At 48.7% G+C, this 22,277-nt stretch overlaps 1 protein-coding gene across 13 annotated transcripts in view; it reads left to right on the top strand.

Moving 5' to 3' along the window:
• Nucleotides 1-22,277, top strand: part of rbms3 (RNA binding motif, single stranded interacting protein) — a 177,282-nt gene that overhangs the window by 33,658 nt on the left and 121,347 nt on the right. For 11 of the 13 annotated variants that reach the window (XM_078081366.1, XM_078081367.1, XM_078081361.1 and 8 more), the window contains exon 2: nt 13,598-13,755. In XM_078081366.1, the coding sequence (XP_077937492.1) occupies nt 13,625-13,755 (131 nt within the window). In that variant the 5' untranslated portion in view covers nt 13,598-13,624. The remainder of the gene's footprint in view (nt 1-13,597; nt 13,756-22,277) is intronic. The other 2 variants (XM_040188549.2, XM_078081359.1) reach the window with 1 other exon arrangement.

Here is a 22,277-nt window from a genome sequence, read left to right as displayed (position 1 = left end):
GTTTGGTAATATACATTAGCCATGGCGCTGTTTGTCACCGGAATAGCTCAAGTGCCCTTTAGGCGCCATTAGATGCAGCGTTTTCCTCTCTGTTGCGCCCTTGTTTCTGAAAAATTGTTGGGCCGAAATAGTGCGATGAGCGCACAAGAGCCCCGCTTTGTTCGTTTATCAGAGCACCTCCCAGTCTGGGAAACGCACACAGGACGCCGCGCAACTCACTCAGCTCAGGCTGCCATCCAGAAATTTCACAGAAATGACGTCCTTCATTTTATTCCCTCTCTTTCTCTCTCATCTCTCTCTTTCTCTGTGTTGTCTGTTCTCATTTCTCCCTTGAACATTCGATTTCTTCCTCTGGGCAGCAGATTCAACGGTCTTTGAGAATATGACGCCTCATGGGAGCAGGATGACAATAAGTCAAACAGTCCAAAATATAACAACTGATTTACGGTGTTGATTCACCAGTGAGTGTTAATTGAGGAGCTTTTTTTATTTTTTATTTTTTTTATCCACTTACAACAAATATAGGAGTTATAAATGTTTACAAATACAGATATGCCTTCTTAAAGTAAAATATATTTACCAATAATCATTCTATTATTATTTTATATTTTCATTTAACATAGAAATATTAATAAGAATGGACGCAGGGGAACCTCTAGGTATATTGTACTGTGTGGATTCAATGCAGTTAACATGTGGAAAGGAAATCAGCGCTGCTTTATCTCAGATAGGTAATTAGCTGTTCAACTCATTAGCTGACTAACAAATTGTCTTCCACAAGTTAAATGGTAACAAAACAAAGAAACAGCAGCTTGACCCTTTAGTATAGCAGGTCCACCTTTAAGATGCCCGACAACGCACGCTACACCGCGGCTCCTGATGCCTGATGTTTACTCCTGCAGCTGTGCGCCTACGCACGCAGCACCGTGACGGATTACACAAAGCGCGTCATCGCTTTTTCATTTGGACCCTTTGGTTGGTTTTTCAAATGCTTTCTGTCAGGCTGTCTCTCATTTATTCGTTACGCTTGATTCAACAGATACGTGTACGTGTTTCCCAACACAACTATGGAAGAGTGTAGCGATGAGGAGGAGCTCCTCTGCCCAGAAATATTACAAAGGTGGATGTTGTTGTAACAGAATGTGAGGTAATGGAAAAGCCACATTCTCCGCTTCTTATGTGAAATCCATCTTTTGGAGCCTGGAGGTGAACACATTTTTCCAGAATGCGCGTGGCGTCTTTGAGGAAACCGTGTGATGGCTGAACTTTGGATAGTCGCCTGCTTTGCACATACGCTGCAGAAGGGGATTAGCGATGGACTTAACCTGCTTCTGTCAAGGTTTGGCCTGACGCTAAGCTTGTTGGTTGACAGTAAAATATTATTATAATATTATTGTTATTATTATTATAACACGTCGGTCGGAAAATACAAAAAACAAACTTTAAATTAGCATTGCTAATCTCAACCCAATCAAACCAACTGCAGTTCCCCAGAAAAGAACAGCACGTTCTAAAAAAGACCGTCTGTCAGCCAGTAAAGTTGTTGTCAGTAATCAAAGTGTGAGCTCAATGTGTCTCTAAATTTAGCCGTGGAAAGCAAAAATAGACTTCCTTAGATGTGCTGAAGTCTGAAGATCCAGACCACCTCGGTGTCAGAGACAGCTGTCGCGTCGAGTTTTCACGAGCCGCCTTCTGTCTCCTTGACTGGATTATTCCTGTTCCCCTTTTGTCGGGCTGTGCCGCCCCCGGAACCGCGATCAGAAGTCTGGGGAGGGCTCGACCGGAACTGAGCTGCAGTCCGCTGTTTGCTCTGCAGTCGATCGTGGGTTGTTTACTTTACTCCGAATTAGTGACTCAGCCTCATCATCTTCTGTCCTCGCTCCACCTGCCAAACCAGCTGCAGCCTTCACCACGCACTTAACACCAAACTGCCTATCGAGGGCCTTTTTCTTGTTATGTCTGCTGCCCTTAACGTCTGCTTTAATTAGCTCAGTGTGCGCCTCCGCTTAACCACAGTGTAACTACGTATCCCTCGGCAGCCCGTATGTTCGCCCCTGGTTCTGCCTGGGAGGAACCGGTCGATGGGCCTGGGGATGAAAGACGCGCTGGGGCTGATGGGATTGCAGCCAGTAAAGTTGGGCCTCTCGCGAAGCAGCCCGCCACTAATTAATTCGGCACATTCTTTCTTAAGAACGACGGAGGAATGCCGACGGTATGCCGCGGGCGGCACGCCTCGCCTCCTTGTGCCGTTTTATTCTTTTAAAACATCGCAAGGATCATTGTGATGGTAATGGTCCGTCCACGGTCGCTTCCGGACCCCCTTCATCTTCAGCGCCACAATGACGCCGCTGTCTCGGGTAGTTAAAGAGGCGGTCCGCCGCCGCTGGCGGGCGGCCGGGCCGCCCAGCTTCCTGTTCATGTGGTAATCTGCGCGGCGGCACAAAGCGGTCGAGCGGTGATCTGGCGCAGCCGCGGCCCCCGCACATTCAGCCAGAGAATGGAGCCCCGCGCACCACAACAATGACGGGCCGCTGGCACCGTCTCGTGACAAAGTCTCCGTCGGGGGGTAAATAAATAGTTTAGGAACCCTTTAGTAAAGTACAAAAGGCCAGACCACCGGTGGTTTTCATCTTTGACGTCTCCTCGCAATTTGCCCTGCCTTGTGAAAATGTATCGTCGGGCTGGGAAAGCATGAACAGAATGTACTGACTTGTAACTCAATTGTATTTGACTTTGAGGCAGAGCCGTAAGGGCTTTTTTCTTTTTGCATGAAAAAAATGAACAAGGATCATTTTCGTCACGCAAGATTTCAATTTGAAATGAAATAAAAGCCAATTGTCAGATTAATCGGCAGAGAGGGGATTCCACAGTACAAGTTTAGTGTTCCAGTTTTTAATCTCTTACACATGTGTGTGTATTAAACACAAGGGTGACATTGTGAAATTAAGTCAAAATATCCTCCTGAATTTGTTTTAAAAAAAACTGCGAGAGCATAAAAGCGATTGTCGGAGGGAAGAAGAGCCTTAATCCCAGGCTTCTATTTATGAAGTGGCTCGCAACGGGATTGCTGATTTGGGACAATTTGCACATCTTTCCTTGAAATTTCTAGCCGTTCCGTCGCCACTGTGCTCCTGAATTAGACCATTAAAGAGCCCTGGGAACAGATACAGTACATCAGGAGAGACCCTTCTGCCTGGCTTCACTCGGAATGTATGAGCGATGGGGGGGAAAAACGCTCGAATGGAGTGACCACCGTTAAGTGGAAAGAGCGAATAACTTGAGTTTCCTTTAGAAAGATATGAAAAGGACTGATAGCATCTCCGTTGCGTTGTTTCTAACTTGCTTGAACCCAGATGGCCCGTGTTTATCTGCGCCGGCTGTGCTCCCACACCGTGTCCCAGTGCCTGCATGCATTAAACCCGTCCAGCGACCGCGCAGCGGGTTAGAGTCACTGAGGCAAGCAGTCGAAGCAAAAGGGGGGGGGGGGGCATTAAACAGCATCTCCAATCGCTATTCATCTCTCTGCTACCTTTTATTTATTTTTTAATCCCTCCCTCCCTCGCAGTCCCCCTGCCGCCCCGGGCCTTACACCATCTCTCTCTCTCTCAAGCTGGCTTCCCCGACAGCGCGCCGCCTTATTTATCGCGCCGCTGAGACACTTTTGGATAAAACTCGGCACCAAAAAGTGATTGAACCTTGCCCGAGTGAGCTGTGAAGCGCAGATCGCTCCCCGTCGGTTTCCAGTAAGTCACGGGGTTCGTCAGCTCGGCACGGACACTCCCCTTAAATCAGTGGCGCTGCCCAGTCGTCCCTAACTCAGCAGGTCATGCTGCCAAATACGCCAAACCAACAGCAAACCAAGTGCTGAAAGCGCCTACTTTGCAAATGAAAGACGAAGTAGACGGATAGGTAGGAAAATAGAGAATACAATGTATGTGATGGGGTGTGGGGGGTTCTGTTTAATCCTCGTCTTTGATGTGAAATCCTTACTTATCCAAACACATCCAGGTGAACGGAGGGCGAACAGCAAGCAGCCGTTCCAGAGATGTTACACTGCGGCATTGTTCTCCCACTGACCCCGGAGTAAAACAAGCCTCCGCATTGCCGCGATCGTTGGGTGACGCTGATACGCCTTCAAGGGGGATGTAGTTGCTCAACACACTGTGCAGAATCTGGCACGCCGTTGTCTTTGGCCTACTAAACTCTGCTCAACACTGTGTTAAAACTCCCCCGACGGCTGTTAGAACGGGGAGGAGAGAAGTAGGGGAGAGACTGGGAAGAGAGATGGGGGGGGGGGGTTGCAGGAAGGAGAAATGGGGGACTAGCAGCCAGACAAGGATTGGGACGGATTTGGTAGATAGATGAGAGCTGACTGAAGGGATTGGAGAGGGTGAAGAGAGGATGGAAGGAGCACTAGCAGGCGGCTGGATTCACTTATGGAGGGTTAGGGGGAGGAAAATGGGGGCAAAGAGCAGGGGCCTCGCGATGGGCCACGGGACTAGAGATAAGCGGCGGAGACAGTTCAATGTATGTACAAATGAAGCTGCCGAGGCTGTGACGAATTGTTTATCTCACGTGGAGACGCCGAGCCGAATGGAAAATTTCTTAAGTCCGTCACTTATTTACTGCTCCTACAAAGTGCACTTGCACAGGGAGGATGATGAGTCATGGTGCTGAAGTACACCATCAGCCCACTTCAGAGCATAAACTCGCAGCAAATAATGTGACAAACTAGGTCTCGTCCCGGGACACGCGGCACTAAAAGTGACTAAACCCCCGAAAGCGACCGCAGCCTGGATGACTTTAAGTGAGCAGCGTCCGACCACCGGGCCGTGGAGGCGGGGCTTCGCACGCCGACGGGAGCCGCGACGCAGTCGGAGATGTGTATTCAAAAAGAGGATGGAGCAGTGGGAGAGTAGAGCAGTTTACAGGATGAGCCGTGGTGATGCACGATAGGCTCCCAGGTGTTGATGTAGCTTTCAAATGTTGAGCGTAAACTGTAACATTTGTTGTGCAAATATTTGGACACAATTCCATTTCAAACATGTGGAAGATCCAAGGCAATGTTTCCACCCCTCCTCCTCATTTGAGGAAAAAAATATATATATAAATAAAAAGTCTTGTCGGTTTGATTGCCTGCTGCTGCACGACCTTTTCTCGAACACGTCGAGAAGTTCACATCCATCAAAATCTCATTTACAGCTCGCCTCGCAATTACAGAATTGCCGGATAATGTGCCATTTCGAAAAGGCATTTTGTTTTTCACACCATCATTTTTTTTTTTCCCCCGGTTGTCATAAAGAACTGGATACCTGGTACTTTGTGGCTCATCTAAATTACATCCGTAGACAAAGAGCTAAATAGACGTTGAATATACTGCATTGACAACATGCTGTTTTTCACCTCACTGCTCGTGCACCTGATACTTTTTATAAGGAGAGCGCACGCTGGCGCACGAGTTTGGTTAATAAAAATAAAATAAGCCCGTAAACCGCTCGAGTCGGCCGTTTTTCCCTACCCCGAGCTGGTTGGCTCTGCCCGTGTCTGAAGCCTCCCCGCCACCTCAGCCGCCAGTGTTTAGTGCCAGTATTCAGTCTGGCATTTGTCAGAGACGCTTCGGTGAGTACATACCCATGTACGGGGGGGGTAATATTTGAAGATTTCCTTCATATTCCCTTAATAGTAATTGATTCTGCTACGCTAGTCTTCATGACGGGACTTTTTCCACACAAGTAGTTTCTCTTCAAGGTTGTGGGGGGATGTTTCCAGTTTGGATGTGAGACTTGGACTGGATGTTTGTCCGATCCGCCCTCCCCTTCCCCCGTTTTGAACCTTTCGGTGATAACAATTGATTATTTTCTAATAATCTAATCAAATCTTTTACACGTAGCCCTTTTGCGATCCGGCTCCACTTTTCAATTTGCCGGGGGCCGCCTGCGGCTTCGGTTCTAAAGACGTCGTTACGCACCGTGAACGTGATGCCAGATGAAGGTCAATTGATTTAAGCCGGCTATTTGTAAAGCGGCGGCGCCATCGGCCGGCTCTGCGAGTGTTCCGCGTTGCTTTGAACACGTTGCGACGGATGCGCGGTCCAACGCAAACACTGGCGGCGGCGGCGGGCGGGCGGTAACTCATGCACTAAGCTGTCGGGGACCTTCAGGCCTCTTCGTCGCTCCTGCACCAATTACAGCCTTATTTATGAATTTCAGCACAGTTGACCTTCTGGAGAGAGGAGACGTAAATTTGTTTGTCTGGAAAGCAGCGTAAGAAATTGCATTCTGGGACGACTCAAGCTTCCTTTCTATCAATCTGCCCCGCCCTGCGTTTTCTCCCTCTCTCTCTCTATCTCTCTCTCCCTGCGTCCCTCCCCCGCTTGGCACCCGCACTTTGGCAGTAACTCATCAGCCGGTCGGCTGACTGGCGGTCGGTCATTTAGAAAAGGCGTTCGGCCAACGAGCCGGTCCTCCTGGACGGCCTGACGTGAGCCGGGGGCCCGAGAACAACATGCGGGATATTCGAGGCTGGATTTCTCCTCCGGGTGCTCTCGGTTCTGTGTTGTTGTTTTTTTTAGGCATGTCCCTGCCGCCCTCTCTGTCCATCAGGCGGCCCGGGAGAACAGCCGGCGGCAGGGCGCCAGCCCTTGTGCGTGACTGGCTTGATGGACATTTGTCTCCAGTGAGAGACGCTCCCTGCTCTCCACAACCCCCCCGTGTGAGCTCACGCTTCCCTTTTCCCCCATCGCCCACAATACGGCGAAATAACTGACAATATAAACAAAACAACTTGAATTGGCTGCTTATGCAAGTTCTGGTCTCTTTTGTGCTGGAATGATGCATGTATTAGTTTGTTTAAATCATTTAAATTCGGTGAATTTTGCCCTCTTTTTTTGACACCATGCAAACGTTGTACTCCCTCCCTTTAGACATTCTGCAGACTAAACGACTGATAGCTGTTTAAAAAAAAAATGTAATTGCCACATTTGTCTGCCCAAAATGGAGGGTTTGGCTAAATGAGTGACCTGGGCACCGATCTGGAAACAGCACTTGTGTGTACGCGTCACAGCAAGAATAGCAGTTGGTCAGTTGAGAGCAACATTTTGAACATTCTCTCACTCTCTATCATCCTCTGTCCTCCCACTTTGCTGCTCCATCCGTCCTGCAGTCTCCCCTCCCACACCGGCCGGCGAGCAAACAGACCCAGCTGGCCATAATGATGACAAATCAACCCAAATATTTATGTCCATGGAGTTTCACCTCGACTCTGCCCACGGCTCGCTCTGCGCTCTTTTCACCGATCCCTCTACGGCGGTCACCTCGCCCGCAGCCAACGCGCACCTAATCGCTCTCCACAAACACACTTCAGTCATCTAAACACCGGCTGACCTTTAATGTCTGCGGAGGACCCGGTTTATGGTTGGCCCGGGAGAGGTGTAAACATAGAAGCCCACGGTGTGTCTTCTGTGCCAGGTCCTACTCGCCCTACAGACACTAAACAGGAAGGAGGTGACGGAGGGCCTCACTGGGAGTAACTAGCTCCTAGTATCCTGCACGTTGGTATTATACAAATGTAAAAGTGTTGCATGTGTCTGCGACTACATTTTAATCAGAAAGAAAGATATCCAATATGTTTATTTTAGGTTTTAAATACAGCAGCTAATGATTTAACTGAGGGAAACGTTCTAGACTCTGCAAAGGGAAAAAGTCTGATTCACGATAGATCCTTTACGGAAAATATTGCCTTCAACATTCCACCAGCTTCCAACTTGTGTCTTTCCATCGTGTCACCACCTCGCTGCTAAAAGCGATGACATGGGGTTTTTAAATGGTGACCCTACACAAAGCGCGTCCATAGCTCTTAAAGCCCCCACGCCGCGCCCACACACGGCCAATATGTCTGGGGCTCGGTATCCAGACAATCCAGGCAATATCCCTCTCTTATCCGCCCCAAAGGAAAAGTGAGAGGGAAGAGTTAGAGAATGAGGCAGAGCTCCACCCACTGCTGCGAGACCTACTGCAGATGGACCAATCAGCATGTTTAGAATTAGCCCCACCCACGCCGCGTCATTGTCAATGGCAGTTTTGGCTTACCACTTCTCCACATCCCGGGGCCTTTTATGTTTTTTACCGAGGAAAGAGGCCCCCAGGCTGAAGATATCCCAGAGAGACTCTGACAGTCATACGACTCCTGCGCTGCAATCTGTCTGTTTCTCCTGTCTGTCCATTCTCAGTTTGTCCTGTAGAGGCCCCTCATTCGAGTAACTGCATCGCCCTCCCCTCCTTTTTTCTCTCTACCTGCACTCCCTCCGTGGCCGTGCACACAGACAGCTGGAGAATCCTCGGATTAGCATTCCCGTGCGGGACGGCAATGTTTTGCCCGTCCTCCCCCCACAGGCGGATGCAGGCGATGGGACACGGCGCGAGTCTTTAACAACATCAGGGCATCCTGCGCCCATCCCTCTGCTCTCGCCGTACATGTTTAAGAGCCAAAGGCTTGGAAGCAGCTATTGCGGAGGGAACGTGGGGGTGGGCGGTGATTTGTGTCCTGCGGCGCTCAGAAGCTGATGCGAACGCGGCAAACCACAGAGCTCGCTGTTAGTTCTGCCAGTTTAGAAGGGAGGCCTCTGGGAGCGTGCTCGTCTTCAGAGCCCTCGCCTGCATGAATGAATGGAGGATGAGCTGAGACACTTTCTTCAATTTAAGGAGACTGCTTGTCGATTTTAGTGGTAGTTTTTTCACTTTTTTTTGACTGCAGGGGGGACAGCGGTTCTCCAGTAGTGGCCTTCTGGTTTTTTTTTTTTCTTTCTGGGGAGGCGGGGAGCTGGGCAGGGTTGGTTTACTGATATTGACAGCGTGGCCTTGTCTGGCCTATGGCCAGTGTTGAGCTAGCTCTGGCTGGCCGCTGTGGCCCCCTATAAATCAGGGCCAATTACCACGGTGGAGCACAGCCGCCTCTCCTCCAGTCGCAGCCCTGCCCTGCAGAGTGCAGGGAGGCAGCGAAGCCGCAGCACCGCTTTCAGTCCAATTAGTGCTCCGGCCGCCCTCTGCTCTCTCTGGAAAACATGGCGCACTCGCACGGCATGTTTTCCCCGTGTTTTCATAAGAGTAAGAAACAACCTATTCCGAAGACGCGGTCAACCCCCCAGGTGCCACCTGCGCGGATGTCCTGTGACGCACGCTGCTGAAACGCTCAATGCAGTTGTGATTAGATTGGAATGTGTTTTCCCCCAACAAGATTATTCTTTATACTTCATTTTTTATCTTGGGTGCTTTCAACATTTGTGAATCTCGTCATTTATTCTGGTAGTTCTTCTGACTAAGTGACGTGTTCCTCCTTTGGTGGAGAAACCTCTCCCACTTCTCAAGTGGAATGAGCCATTAATCAGACTTTGGATCATGTGTGCATAAGGGCTTCGTGCATTGTGCCGACGGCTGTACAAACACAGCATGAGCGTGTAAATAACAAGTAGGTACGGCTCCACGTATTACTCTTGTGTCGGAGCGGGCCGGCTAGGATCTGTATGAAAAACCATGTGGGTGTGTGAATATCAGCCTATGTAGCGTATGTCAGATTTATCATCTTCACTTAAAATGCTCGTAAACATTGGCTGGCAAGTCCCACAGGCTGCACCCCCCCACCCCCCCCCCCCCCCCCCCTCCCCTCCCCTCGCAGCCCACCTTGCTCGGCAGGCTCAGTAAATTGTGCCTGTGTAAACCATTCTGCCCGTCTAAAATACAGTGCGGCAAATTGAAATCCCCAGTAAGCCTCTGTAGCAGCATGTCACAGCTGGGTGGGGAGGGGGGAGAATGGAGGGCTTTTTATTTTCTTCTTCTTCTTCTTCTCATTTACCACCTGGAGGCTTTTGAAGTGTCATAACCAGCATTTCTGCCACACTTTCTGCCATCCCTCTCTTTTAACTCTTCCTCCTAATGCGTTTCTTCTCTTTGTCACTCTGTCACTCGCTTCTCTCCCTGCAATAACCCCTTTCTACTGCGCTGTTAACCCCCTAAGTGCTGCATCCAATCCTTTTCCTTCAGACTCGTGACAGGCTGAAGGTAAACAGCATTCACGGAACCACCCGGAAACAGAAACGAGCGTCGCAGCTGACCTCCAGTTAAGGCTGCCGCATGCGTCTGCGTCTTTACGCACCATCGTGTCGACGCACTTGTTTCAATTGATGGTTCTAAGAGTCTCGCGTGTATTGCAGAGCGATTCACCTCCAGAACAACAGGTGGAGTAACGTGTTTTGTCGAAGACGACCTAGAGAGTCACGTCTTTGTGTGTGGAAGTCGTTGGTTTGTTTATTTATTTATCATAGACTTTATTGCCCCGTGCATCGACACTGCTGCTTTTCAATCGCGGACACATTTGTCCCGTATTTTCATCCACAACTTTGTTCCCCTCGACTGGCAAACCGCCGTTTGCAGAGATCTCCCTCCATGAATCAGAGGCCATCCGCGCGTCCTTATCGTCCGCCAATGACGGCTTGTAGAAGTGGTCATATTTACGCATTTCTTCCGACAAAAGCTCTTCAATCTGATTCATTCTCTCGTAAAAAATCTTCGTTTTGATAATGGCGGTATTGTGCGATGAAACCGGAAAGGATGTAGTTAGCAGAGCAATCGCAGTCTTGTGGGCTGCAGGAGGCTTGCGTCGCTTTTGACGCTGGTCTAGAAAAATGGGTCGACACGCGCGAACACGCAAGGAGGTGTGAAAAGGCACGCAAGGGACACGCAAGGGACTCTTGCGTTTGCGTGTCCCTTGCATCTCTCTGAAAACGCAGAATCATCAACTAGGCATAAGGGGCAAACCGGGGGGGATTTGATAAGAAACCTAAAAAGCAGGAACAGGGACCCCGTTTGGCTTTGAATGCCTGTGTGGCAACGTGTGCTTGCTCCTTTCGCTCCCACGCTTCTAGAAGTTCCCACCCAAACCACGTGCACACATACGTTGCGCACAAGCGTCTGAGGAGCCCGTTCCGGGGGCCCTTCTTTTTCCATTTTCCTTGTCCAACTCGCGCACGTCTCTAACATTCAGGAGAAACTCCCTCTGTACTTTTCTGCCAAATGAAAGCATAAAAAAACCCATTGAATCCACCATCCTAACAGTCTTCCTTTCTCTTGAGTTTTTCGGCACCCATTCCGTCCTTGCTCCCGCGGGACTCTGTCCTCCCTCTCTGTCTTCTCTCTCAACTCTGTAAGTAATGGGCTGGTTTTGACCCTGCATGCCTCATTGTGTAAGATTTCAGCTTCTGACCTTAAAAAATGAAAGCAAATCGATAGGGCGGGACATGTGAATTCCAAAGCCCAGGACGAAAGCCAAGGGAGGAGGAGGAGGAGGAGGAGGAAGAGGAGAAGGAGGAGGAGGAAGAGGTCTGTGTGTGTTACTCTAAAACAAAAGGAGGAAGGGGGCTTTCAATTAACCTTTAGCAGTGACAGCGACTCTGCGTAGCTCCTCCCCTTTGTGCTGCTGAATTTAGCTTGTGTCGTACAGTTATGTAAAGTACTCTGCGTTTTAATGTTGGCTACAGTGGACGAGGGGAAGATAAAACAAAGAGGTGGGGGGACTTACGGTGAAAAAGTCGAGGCTGCAACTGCAGCTGCGCACATTCCAGTGACTTTAACTTGGAGAGAGAAACTCCCATCGAGCACGCAAAAGATCAAGATTGTGAGGTGTGAGGGGGGAGGACACGTGAGACTGCCAGGTTCAGCCCCTCCGTAGGACAGGAAACGAGGGAGAGGGAGACCGAGGCTCGCCTGAGTTGAGCCGAGGATTGCTGTGGTTTTATGGTTGGAGGTCGTAACCCTGAAGCCACGAGGGGGGTTTGACCTGTTAGAAATCCCCCCCAAAAAATAAAAGGAAGTACTAACCGTAAGAGGCCCTGCATAGCCACACATCTTGCATGTTACATAAATGACTTTACTCAGGATTTGTTTTCTTGGATCACGTGAAACTGAATCGGAAGTTTCCCCAAAGGATTTAAAGCAGCTTTGGCAATTAAGGCTGCAACTAACGATTATTGTCAGCGCCTCAACTCTCTGTCGCTTGTTGTCTCCTGTAGTTGATTAGTGGTTAGTTAATCCTGCACGCGTTCCTGAAAGCCCCAGAGGCAAAGATGGGGGAAACATTTAAGTAGCTGGAGTCAGACAAATTTGTCTTCTTCATTTTTCTCAAGAAATGAAACAAACTATTTTAAGTAATCAAATCAATCAATTATCAACATGGTTGGTGATAAATTGAACAGTACTCATTGATTCCACTGGCACACACATGGCCTCCTCATATGTGCTTTTCATATGTGTGTGTGTGTGTCCAGCGCAGCGAGTGGCTGCCCATCAGTTCCACTTAGCTCAGCGTGGTAATTGGCCGTCCATTGATGGACTTGGCTCCCTCTTCACGCTCCAGAGACCTCGGCTCTTTGTTTGAGGAGCGGGAGGCAACACGCTGGCACGGCGCACACGCTTAAAATAGCGCATCAAATCAGCCATGCTTCGGCGGCCGCTGCTAACGTGTGGGGCGGATTGAAGGCCTAATGGTTTGTGTGTGTGTGTGTGTGTGCGTGTGTGCAGCCTGGTGTGGGGTCCTTAGGGTCTCTCTGGGGAGGGAGGGGGTTAAGATGGTTAACTGAAGCCGGTGGTTGTATTTAGTCATGTCCCCTTCCCTCCTTCACAGTTTTTTCTCTCCCTTTTTTTACGTTTCATCCATCACTCACTTACTTTATTGCAGTGTCTCTCTCCCTCCCTCTCTCTCCCCCTGCGCTCATGCCCACCGGGCGCCGCTTCTCTCTTCCTGTCACTATGTGCAGTGTCCCTGCAATAGAGATATAAATGTGCTGTGAGCAGGGGGCCCTGACTCCTACACCATAAATCTACACTAACAGCACAACAGGCACACGAGGAGTACAGGGCAGGAGGAAAGAGCTCAAACTATCTGAACACATTCTGGGAGATGGATCTTACCGGGGAGGAGAGACGATTGATGGCACGCCCTCGGAGGTGCAGATTGTTTTACAGCTGCCTTTGAGGCCATGGCTAGGAAGCAGCTGCTGGAAGCCCTATGAACTCTTTCACTCAGTCATTGCGCAGCGGCAGCATGGCTAAAGAAATGTTTGCACTCTTTGAGTCACATGTTGTCAGAGACAAACTTCTTCAGATGCAATTCGATGCAGCGCACAAAGGTCGGTGACAAAAAGTGGAGACAAAGTGAAAAGTGTTTCTCGCCGAATGCGTCCTCTCCAGGTTATTATTATTTTTTTACATCGAGAGGACCTTTTATCTCCTCGTGGGAACAATTTCCCTGCAAAGTATTCTTCATATTCAAGGCTGAGGTCTGTTCTTAACACTCGTTAGTTTCTGCTGTGGGGTTGACTGTCTCCTGAAGTCTTACCCTGATCACAGCATAACTTCAATGAAATTGAAGCGATTGTGCCCGCTGTTCTATTCCAAAAGAGTTATTGTTCCCACTCCTCCTCACACTCTCTTCTGCTCTCTCAGATATTGCATTTATTATTCCCACCTCACCTGGCGTGTCTTTAAAAATGAAATCTATTTCTTAGCAGTTGGCGTTAAATCTTTCCCCTCTCTTTTGCCCCCTTTCCCAGCAGTCCTATGCTCCACCCCCTCATCCCATGGCTCCTCCCAGCCCGAGCACCAACAGCTGCAGCCAGGGAGGGGCGGAGCAGCTGAGTAAGACCAACCTGTACATCCGAGGCCTGCCGCCCGGGACCACCGACCAGGACCTCATCAAACTCTGCCAACCGTGAGTACAGTTAGATAAAGAGTACCCCACAATGCCCCCCCCCTCAAGCCCCCGACATGATGTCCTTTATTTAAATCGCCGTCCTAAAAAGCATAAAAACACAATCTTCGTTTTGAAATGATAGACGTGTTTCAAAAACAAGGAAGGCGTTTACTACCTTATCTTGTCCAAATCTGTCTCAGTTACTAATTGAATAAACAGGCCGGAGACATCTTGTGTCAGAAATGTTCTTGGACACCAAGTGAAAGCCAATTTGCGTTGGGAGCATTTTACAGTGGTGTGAGGTTAACAGCCAAGTCAAATGTTAATCAAAGCCGATGCACCTGGCCAACAGCCATAGTCGCCCACCCGAAACCTCACTCATTCTGTGCTTGGATGATAATGGAGTGCAACTGTGTATTCATAGACACGGTCAGGCATCTGTGGATATTTCTCATAAGGTGTTGAGCCATTTCTGCCTGCTACCTAGTTAAAACCCGCTGTTTTCATTTGGGTAGACGAGCATTGCTCTGTTGACACAAATTAAATATTAAAACCCTTAAATGCCAAACTAATCAAACCAAAGAGTTCTCCTCTGAGGAGAAAATCACAGGCCTGAAGAGAGTCCCATGTACGATACCTTGCACGCCCCATTAAAGTAACACCGACCAAGTGTATCCTAGGGACACACACAAAGGCACTCATAAAGCCCTGCCAAATGTTCTTGATAGAGAAAACGCACACACACACACCTGCCTGCACACAGCTCAATAAGGCCTAATAAAGCTTAGATTGGACCACCTCCCCCAGGAATCACAGACCAAGACCTCATCAGGCGGTGACACACAGTCACAGGGGCTTACTTTCTCCCTGTGTCTCTGTCTCACACAAACACACACACGAACACACACAGACGCACACAGCTTTGTTCGGCTCCATTAGGCCCTTTTGCTTCTCAAATGGTGAAAGAGGGGTCAAGATCATTAATGGAGACAAGGCCAGTAGATTGTGAAATGCAGGCCATGAGCAAGTCTGTCTGGTTGCATAACCTTTTCTTGGCCATATTTCCAGAAATGTCCCGGTCAACCGCTGCCAATTATCCAATGATCCTTTGGAGATAGGAACATGCTGTCTGCCGTATTTGTTAATGCTCCCGGTAGCCATGTCATAAGTCATGCATTGCTTCTTGATACTGACCCATCAAAATGCCATTAGTCTTAGAATCGGGCCGATAAGATTTGGAAAAGCACTCAGCATCCTGACATTGCGTATCTCTCGCTTAGTTCTCGCTTTCAACCCTGTTGTTCAGAGTTGGACGGCATCAATTTCATTTCTAATTCCATATGAACGTGCATATTTTGAGCGTTACCATTTGAAAGGGCAAAACATGTCGGGGCTTATGTTAAAAAATAAAAAAAAAGGCTGGTGTGCATGTTTGCGACGGTAGATTTGCATTCTAATATGTAGCTATTCTCCTGTGTGCTATGGAAAAGCCACTGACGTGGTCTGTTTTTGCGCTTGGATCTGCCTTGCTGCCCTTGAGTGGCTGCCCTCTTGTTCAACCGTTTCCACGGCTCCCCCCACCCCCCTCTCTCTCTCTCCCCCTCTCTTCTTATATCTCCCGTCTTTCCCTCTGTGCGTATCGCCTGTCTAACAGCCCCCAAGGTTGTCCCGAGGTGCTGCGCCAGTGAAAATCCAATGCCACTGAAACTTTAATTAGCCCGACTGTGTTTCAGTGGCAGGCGGGTGGCAGCATTCCAGAAAAGGTCATGCAACTGTTCCGCAGTTTGCAGCGGCCCGGGTACCCCCATAGGTTTTTCCCCAAATGCCCAGTTCTCCACCAGCACCTGGCGCCTCCCCTCCTGGCCCTCTGTCCCATCAGGGCGCCCCCCCGCCCCCCCTGCCCCACCCCTTACGGGGCGGTGTTTTGTTCTGTAAACCCATGGAAAAGAAGTCCTGGTTCGGCACGATCTCAAAAGCAAACACGCCGCCGCCAAGTGACGGATTCTTGACAGCGGGCCATATCGTAGAAGCTGATTGGAGGCTGTTGCACATTGCCTGAGAGGTGCCAACAAAATGAATGCCGTCTACTGTGGTTATAACCCCGTCCTCGTGAACTCTTAATATTACACTGCCAAAGTCCTGTCACATTCCCAGTCACCCTCATAAAGGCCTCCCCGCCTTCACAGCTCTCACTTGACATTCAGAAATTTTATAATCTCAAGTCTCTAATCATTGACTCAGTTTGGTCAGTGGTGATCGTATATTATTTAGTCAATGAGTAAATCACCCATTACAGACTTGAACGATGTCTACCATTGAAGACGCGACTGTAACGTCGCTGAAACAAACAAAAAGCTTTAATGATGATGATGCTGACCCGATTCATGCAGGTGGGATGTCAAGCCATTGTGAGTACAGACTGGTCCTGCTGGCTTTCATCCTCCGCCTGTAACCAAGGCTTTAATCGCAGACCCACAAACAACAACTGAAAATGGGAATCGTTTTGGTTCCCAAGGCCAAGATTTCTTTTGTGACCAGCCACCTCCTTCAGTCAGCGCGGGGTCACTGGGAGACAAAGGGACGGCCAAAGAACACCAGTTCTCACAGCGTTCTGAGGGCAGCTGAACGACTAATTAAATGGATTCGAGTTGGGGCTTAATCTCCGTTTTATTCAGCTGGCTGGATGTCTGGGTTCTCGCCAGCCGTCAGCCTGATATATGGGTGTGGAGGAGAGGCCAAAGGAGTGGAGTGGGAGATTTGTTGGCTCAACACCCGTATAGCGAGCGGCCTTCCCTCTCGCCTTGCTGTGCTAGTGGATGGATGGATGGATGGATGGCGTTGCTGTGAGAATAATTCCTTGGCTGGACCAGCCATGTTGAGGCTCTGGGCCCAACCCGAAGCCCAACTCCAACCCCCCTTCCAACCCGGAGACCAGCACGGACAACACCGCCCCCCCGACACTTCAGGGCAACGCTTTATTACGGCATTCACCGGGCAGCACCCACACATTTACAATCTATCACCCAGGAGAAGCATAGAGAGGATGGAAGCTGGTTGTTGGATGGAGGGATGAACAAGAGGGAATTAAAAAAAAAAAGATGAGGGCCCACACCTGGAATAACAGGGACAAAGCAGTTGGCTTTTTCTCTGCCAGCAGCCTGAATCCATAACTCAAACTGCCAAGAAAGCGAAGGACCTTTGAGGTCCCTAACCTAACCCCCCCCACGCCTTGCTTCTCCTCCCCCTCCTTCTCCTCTTAAGCCCTACCTCCTTCTCATCTGCTTCCTCCCTTCCCCTCCTTCTCCTTCTGGTTCTCCTCGCCCAATATCAGTCACGGCCGAGCCACAGCTGCGCCCCTCAATCGCACCGGCTTACTGGCTGCCACGCCACGGTGTGATCAAACGAACCGAGTGAGCCAAATCAAGAGCTAATCACCGCCAATTGTGCAAATAACCTTTCCCGTGTGTGCTGGGGGAATGGTGCAGGGGAGGCGGGAGGAGAGGAGGGAGCCATAAGGTATGCTGGGCAGAGTCGGCGAGGGGAAGGGGAGGGAGGGGTGACCCTGGGACCACCTGTTTTTATGGAGCAGAGGCACTCGGCAGCGCCACATCATCCCCAATGACTCTCTGAGGTCCGGCGTTGACATCAGCTGCCTAGCTATCAGAGCCGGCCTGTCCCACGGCTCACAAAGCGGTTTCAAAAAGCTGACATGTGGGAAGCAGAATTATGAGCAAAAAAAACCCCTCCAGTCCATTATCAAAGCCCAAATGTTCCATCGCCCCTTCCACCAGTGCAACAGCAGTAATATCTCTACTATCCGGCCACGGTAGTATACCTGGATTTCTGGATTTCCATATATAAATATACTTTGATCACAGCTTCGATAAAGAACAACCCAGTATTGTCAGAGTTCCAATCCAAACAGTGTGTTGTTTTTTCTCCTCTATATGAATTGTGTATTTCTTAATACGCTCCCGCCCGCCCGCCCCCAACACACCCGAGCCTGGTCGACCACGTTGCCGAGTTGTGCGTCACCCGGTGCAAAGAGAGATAGCGCTGCTCAGCCTGGAAAGGGCTGCGAGGAGGCCACAGGAATGCCCAAACTAAACTACTCCTCCAGCTTCACGCTGAGTAGAAGCATCTGCTGTTCCTGGAACTCTTTCTATGTGTGAACGCCTTTCTCTCTCTCACCACCCCCCCCACCCTGTCTCACTGTCCCTCGTCTCCCTGCTCTGTGTTCTCTTCTGGTACGCTCTCCCTCCATGTTCTCTCTCTCTCATCTGCTCCTTCACATCTCTTCATTATGTTAATCTCTCCAGCGGACTTAAATGCAACGCCTTATTCCTCCCCAAACATCGATTTCAGAGCAAGGGCGAGTGAAGAAGCTGATTTGGCCTAAGGCTAGTTGTTTGAATTATTTATCCCCCCATTACAGTATACATGACATGTAGACAGTCTGCCTACTTAGAGGCTGGAAAGAACCTTCTCTTCCACTTTTGCGTTGATGCTGACTGTTAATTCTTATGCTATAACAATCATTTTTATTTATTTTATTATTTATCTTTTATTTAATTAGAACGGCTTCAGGGCTTGGATTCACATAAAAACACACATTCCTTTAAAAAATAAAAAAACGTCTAATTTTCTGGAAACGGCATTTTAATTTACTTCCAGAAACTATATCCATAATCTATGGCAAGCCTTCCAGTTCTCATCATTACGTGTCTGTCTGTGGAACAGTCGTCTGTGCCGATCTCCCGCCCCACTCGGGTCCAATATTTCAGTAAGTTCCAACGAAAGCTACTGCAGAGTCCCAGATACGGCGAAGGTAATTTACGACCAGGACACCACCTGAAATCTATGGACTCTCTCTCTTTTACGCTCCGTCCTCCGCTCCACCTCCTCATCCCCCCCCCAGCACCGCGTCTCCCTTTCATTCGAAGCAGCAGCTTGAAGCCCAGATGAGATGTGTTCATTTGTGCGTGTCAGACAGCAGTGCATGGCACGAGGGTTTGACAAGCTGGACACTTCCAAACAAACCGCGGCTACTCTGCAAGGCTGGCTCCGGAGAAGAGGAGTGAGTGAGTGAGTGAGAGAAAGAGAGTGATCGTAACTAGCTACACTTCCCGCCGCCGCTTGTCGCGCCTTCTTCCGTTGCGTGCTTTCGTTTGCCACGCACACCGTCGGTCGGTGGATCGCTCTCCTCGGCTCAGCCCGACGTCTCTCGCACCTCAGCTGTCTCGCTCGGTATTCTATCAAAAAGTCCGATACCCCTACGCCTGAGCGTGTAAAAGAAAATACGCACTAGTCATTTGGGGAATATTTCAAGAGTTTTAGTTCTAAACAAACACAATCCAGACAAATAAATAGAATAAATGAACAGAGAAACACGATGTGAGAATAGAAACATGTGTTTGATGGATTATGTCTGCTTGTGATGTGGTTTTTGTGTCTGCCTATGACGGTTTAAATACATGAACAATTAGTCCCTGCGTTTCCATTTTACTCCAGTTGCTTTCATTTGATTCCCATCAATTCCTGTGGGAAGTTTCCGCCTTCAGCGTCTCCCTAAATTCTTTAACCCTAGCCTCGCCGTGACTGAAAGGTTACCAGGCAACCAGTGGAAACCCCGGGAAGTCTCTGCTCTCAGGATGAGAAACTCTGGCACACAACCTCCCCGTGAAACGGCATCGTGTCACTTTGGTTTTTGTGCTCCAGTTGAAAACGCTTTCTGTTTGCACTCCACGCTGATCCATGTCCACATCTGATCCAAACCAGCTTTAAGTCGTTTACCTCCAAAGGTGGTTCGTGCGTGCAGAGGAGTAGTGAGTTTCGGTGTATGTGCTGGCGTTTCATCACAGAGCAGCGTTTCTAAACGAGTTGGACCCTGTGAGAAGAATCAGTTCTCTTTTGTTTGTGGCGCTGCTGGCTCTGTACCAGAGTTTCAGCACATGTTATTCTGAACTCTGTTCACACTTTTGTTGATGACTCACTACTGTGAAGACCGGAGCTGGAAGTTACAAATGTCCCGGCTTTCTCTTTACTATAACTCCCCTCAACAACAAAAACATCATTTTGTGTTGGTTTGCTTATTAAATCCAATACATTCTGCAAATGAATTCAATTACTCGTGGAAGTCTATTCAAAAGGTAGAGTTTTGTATTGATTTGATAGCAAAAACGACTTATTGGTTATTCATGAGAAAGTTACATAGCAAAGGCATAATAAAGGAATACAAATAGCACGCATTGAGCAGATTGATCGAGTCTCTTTCAAAGTGACGCAGACTAAATTGTGGGAACTCTTCGCCTGATGGAGGCTATCAGAATTCTTTTATTGAAAAATCCCTTAACGCGAAGATAAATAGTTTAAAAGGTAACTCTCCACCAGTGACTTCTTAACACATGCTAAAACTTTAAATCACCTTCCCCCCCTCTTATAAATTGCCTGTCTGGAGCTCGGTGGCCGTGATGCCGCTTGCAGCTATAATCTGTTCCTATTATGCAGGGAGGTGGGAAAGTTTGAATGGTTCTAATCAACTTGTCACCCGTTTCACCATTGCCAAGTGAAACGAATGTCCGTGAAAAGAAATCACATGAGTAAGGAAATAAGGAAAAATTGAAACCGGAATAGTTGATGACAACTAATGACCACAAAGGGAGACCGCAGCCGACTCCAGCAGACAGCCAGAGTACTGCAGCCACTCGGATCGGTCTGAAATAAAGGCTCTACGGGCGGCGTGATCGTGTTGTTTTAATCTGCCCGATTGTATGTATGATGCAAAAATATAGCTGAGGTTCTGCAATGTGATCGTTGTGTTTTCTTTTAACCACGTGAATGTAGCGTTTGTTGAAGCAGAGGAAGCTACTAAAGAAAGCGACCGCCTCAGGTCGGATTACCTTTCTGTTCATAGACGCTTCCCACATTTGGAGACGTTGAAGGTTTGGAAGTAAACATTAGGCAGTTTACCACAAACCTGCCAACAAAACACGAGGGAACCCGAGCACCTGGAAAAAACAAAACGTGATGAACTTCTGCCAAGAAAAAGATGGAGTGTTAAATCCAGAAAAGGAATTATCCAATTTGTAGAAGCCTTCTGATTTATTGCTGCTCATGCTTGCCAGCGCAGTGTTTTGATATTCGTACGGTTCTACTCTTATACACCATTTTAGAGTTTTTTTAGCAATGCGGAGTTGATGATCACTTAGGCGACAGTACGGCAGATTACGATTGTTTGACGCCGCACAAGAGCATTGATCGGTACAGATCGCAGATGCCACCTCACGAGACTAACTCTCCAGATCTGCCGTGAGTGAGTACAATTCATTAGCAGATGGGCCAATATTCAGTGGCCTAATATATTATTGTATTTGTTGGAGAAACCTCGAGAGTAATGTTGCGTCAGAAATGACGCCGTTACGGATGACCAAATGCTCACAACTATGTTGTAACAGCCACGCCACAACACAAAAGCCTTTTCCTTCTACACGTTTAATCCAGATCCACAGGGAGGGCTCCTCTTCACGGGGTCCGCCATGTCGCCTCGCCACGTTTTCACAAGAACTGGAAAAAAAAGCAACCTCAAATCAATCTCTTGTGAAGGGGGGGGGGGGGGGGGTTGAGCTGGTTGCTACCTCACCTCCAGATGCCCCTAAATCCTACACGCTGCCTCTGTAAAGGCGTTTATAAGGATCTCCATGCACATTAGGCTGGGAGTTGTTAATGCTGTCACCCCCTGACTGAAAGGCTTAGACCCTCAAGGGTCTTTGGTTCAAATACAGCCATGCTTTAACGAAGGCACAGGATAGTTTCTCCTCCAGTGAGGGGCCGACTTTGAGACGTGTCGCAGTCCCCGTAGTCCCGGGATGAAGATAAAGGCCTTCACCACCAACCTGTCGGCTCAGAGGTCATCAGAGGGATTCTCTCACATCAACTCAGACGGCAGCTGGTCTTCTCCCTGCCAGGTGTCCTTCTGGACAGTTTGGCCCTCCTTTGTTTAGTCCACCAACCATGTCTCTATCCATCAACTTATTTATCCCTTTTTTCTCCTTTTGAATTCCTACCTTGTTTTCCCTTTATTTCTACGTTCTTATATCATCCACCAGAGAAATGTGTCTCATTCACGAATGCGTGGTATGCTGTGCTGCTTTCGCAGCATTTTGACCTTCTACCAGAGGGCTTCGGTTTTTGAAATGAAGATAGTTGTAAGGAAACTGTAGGAAATGCCTGCACTAATTTCCTGTTCAGTTTAGAAAATTGGTTTTCTTGTTCCATGTCTTTGCCCTTTGGTTCAGCGTGTCTCAAGTGCCAACAGTTCAAAAGCAAGACTAGCTGGTTGCTATGGCCCCACCTTATTGGGCCTCCTTAATAGATATAAATCATTTCAAAAACATTTTTAAAGAGCACATATTTGAGGCTTACGATTAGCTGCAATGCAGCTTTTCAACAGTCTCACAGCAACTGCAATTTCACAAACACGTCAGTTTAATATTTCTACCCATAAATCAGCCCGGTGGACAGGGGGCTTGACCTCTGCCGAG

The sequence above is a fragment of the Gasterosteus aculeatus genome, chromosome 10, assembly GCF_964276395.1.
Source record: "Gasterosteus aculeatus chromosome 10, fGasAcu3.hap1.1, whole genome shotgun sequence".
Classification (NCBI taxonomy): domain Eukaryota; kingdom Metazoa; phylum Chordata; class Actinopteri; order Perciformes; family Gasterosteidae; genus Gasterosteus; species Gasterosteus aculeatus.
The sequence above is the reverse complement of the archived record's forward strand: the minus strand, read 5'-3'. Positions and strand labels throughout refer to the sequence as shown.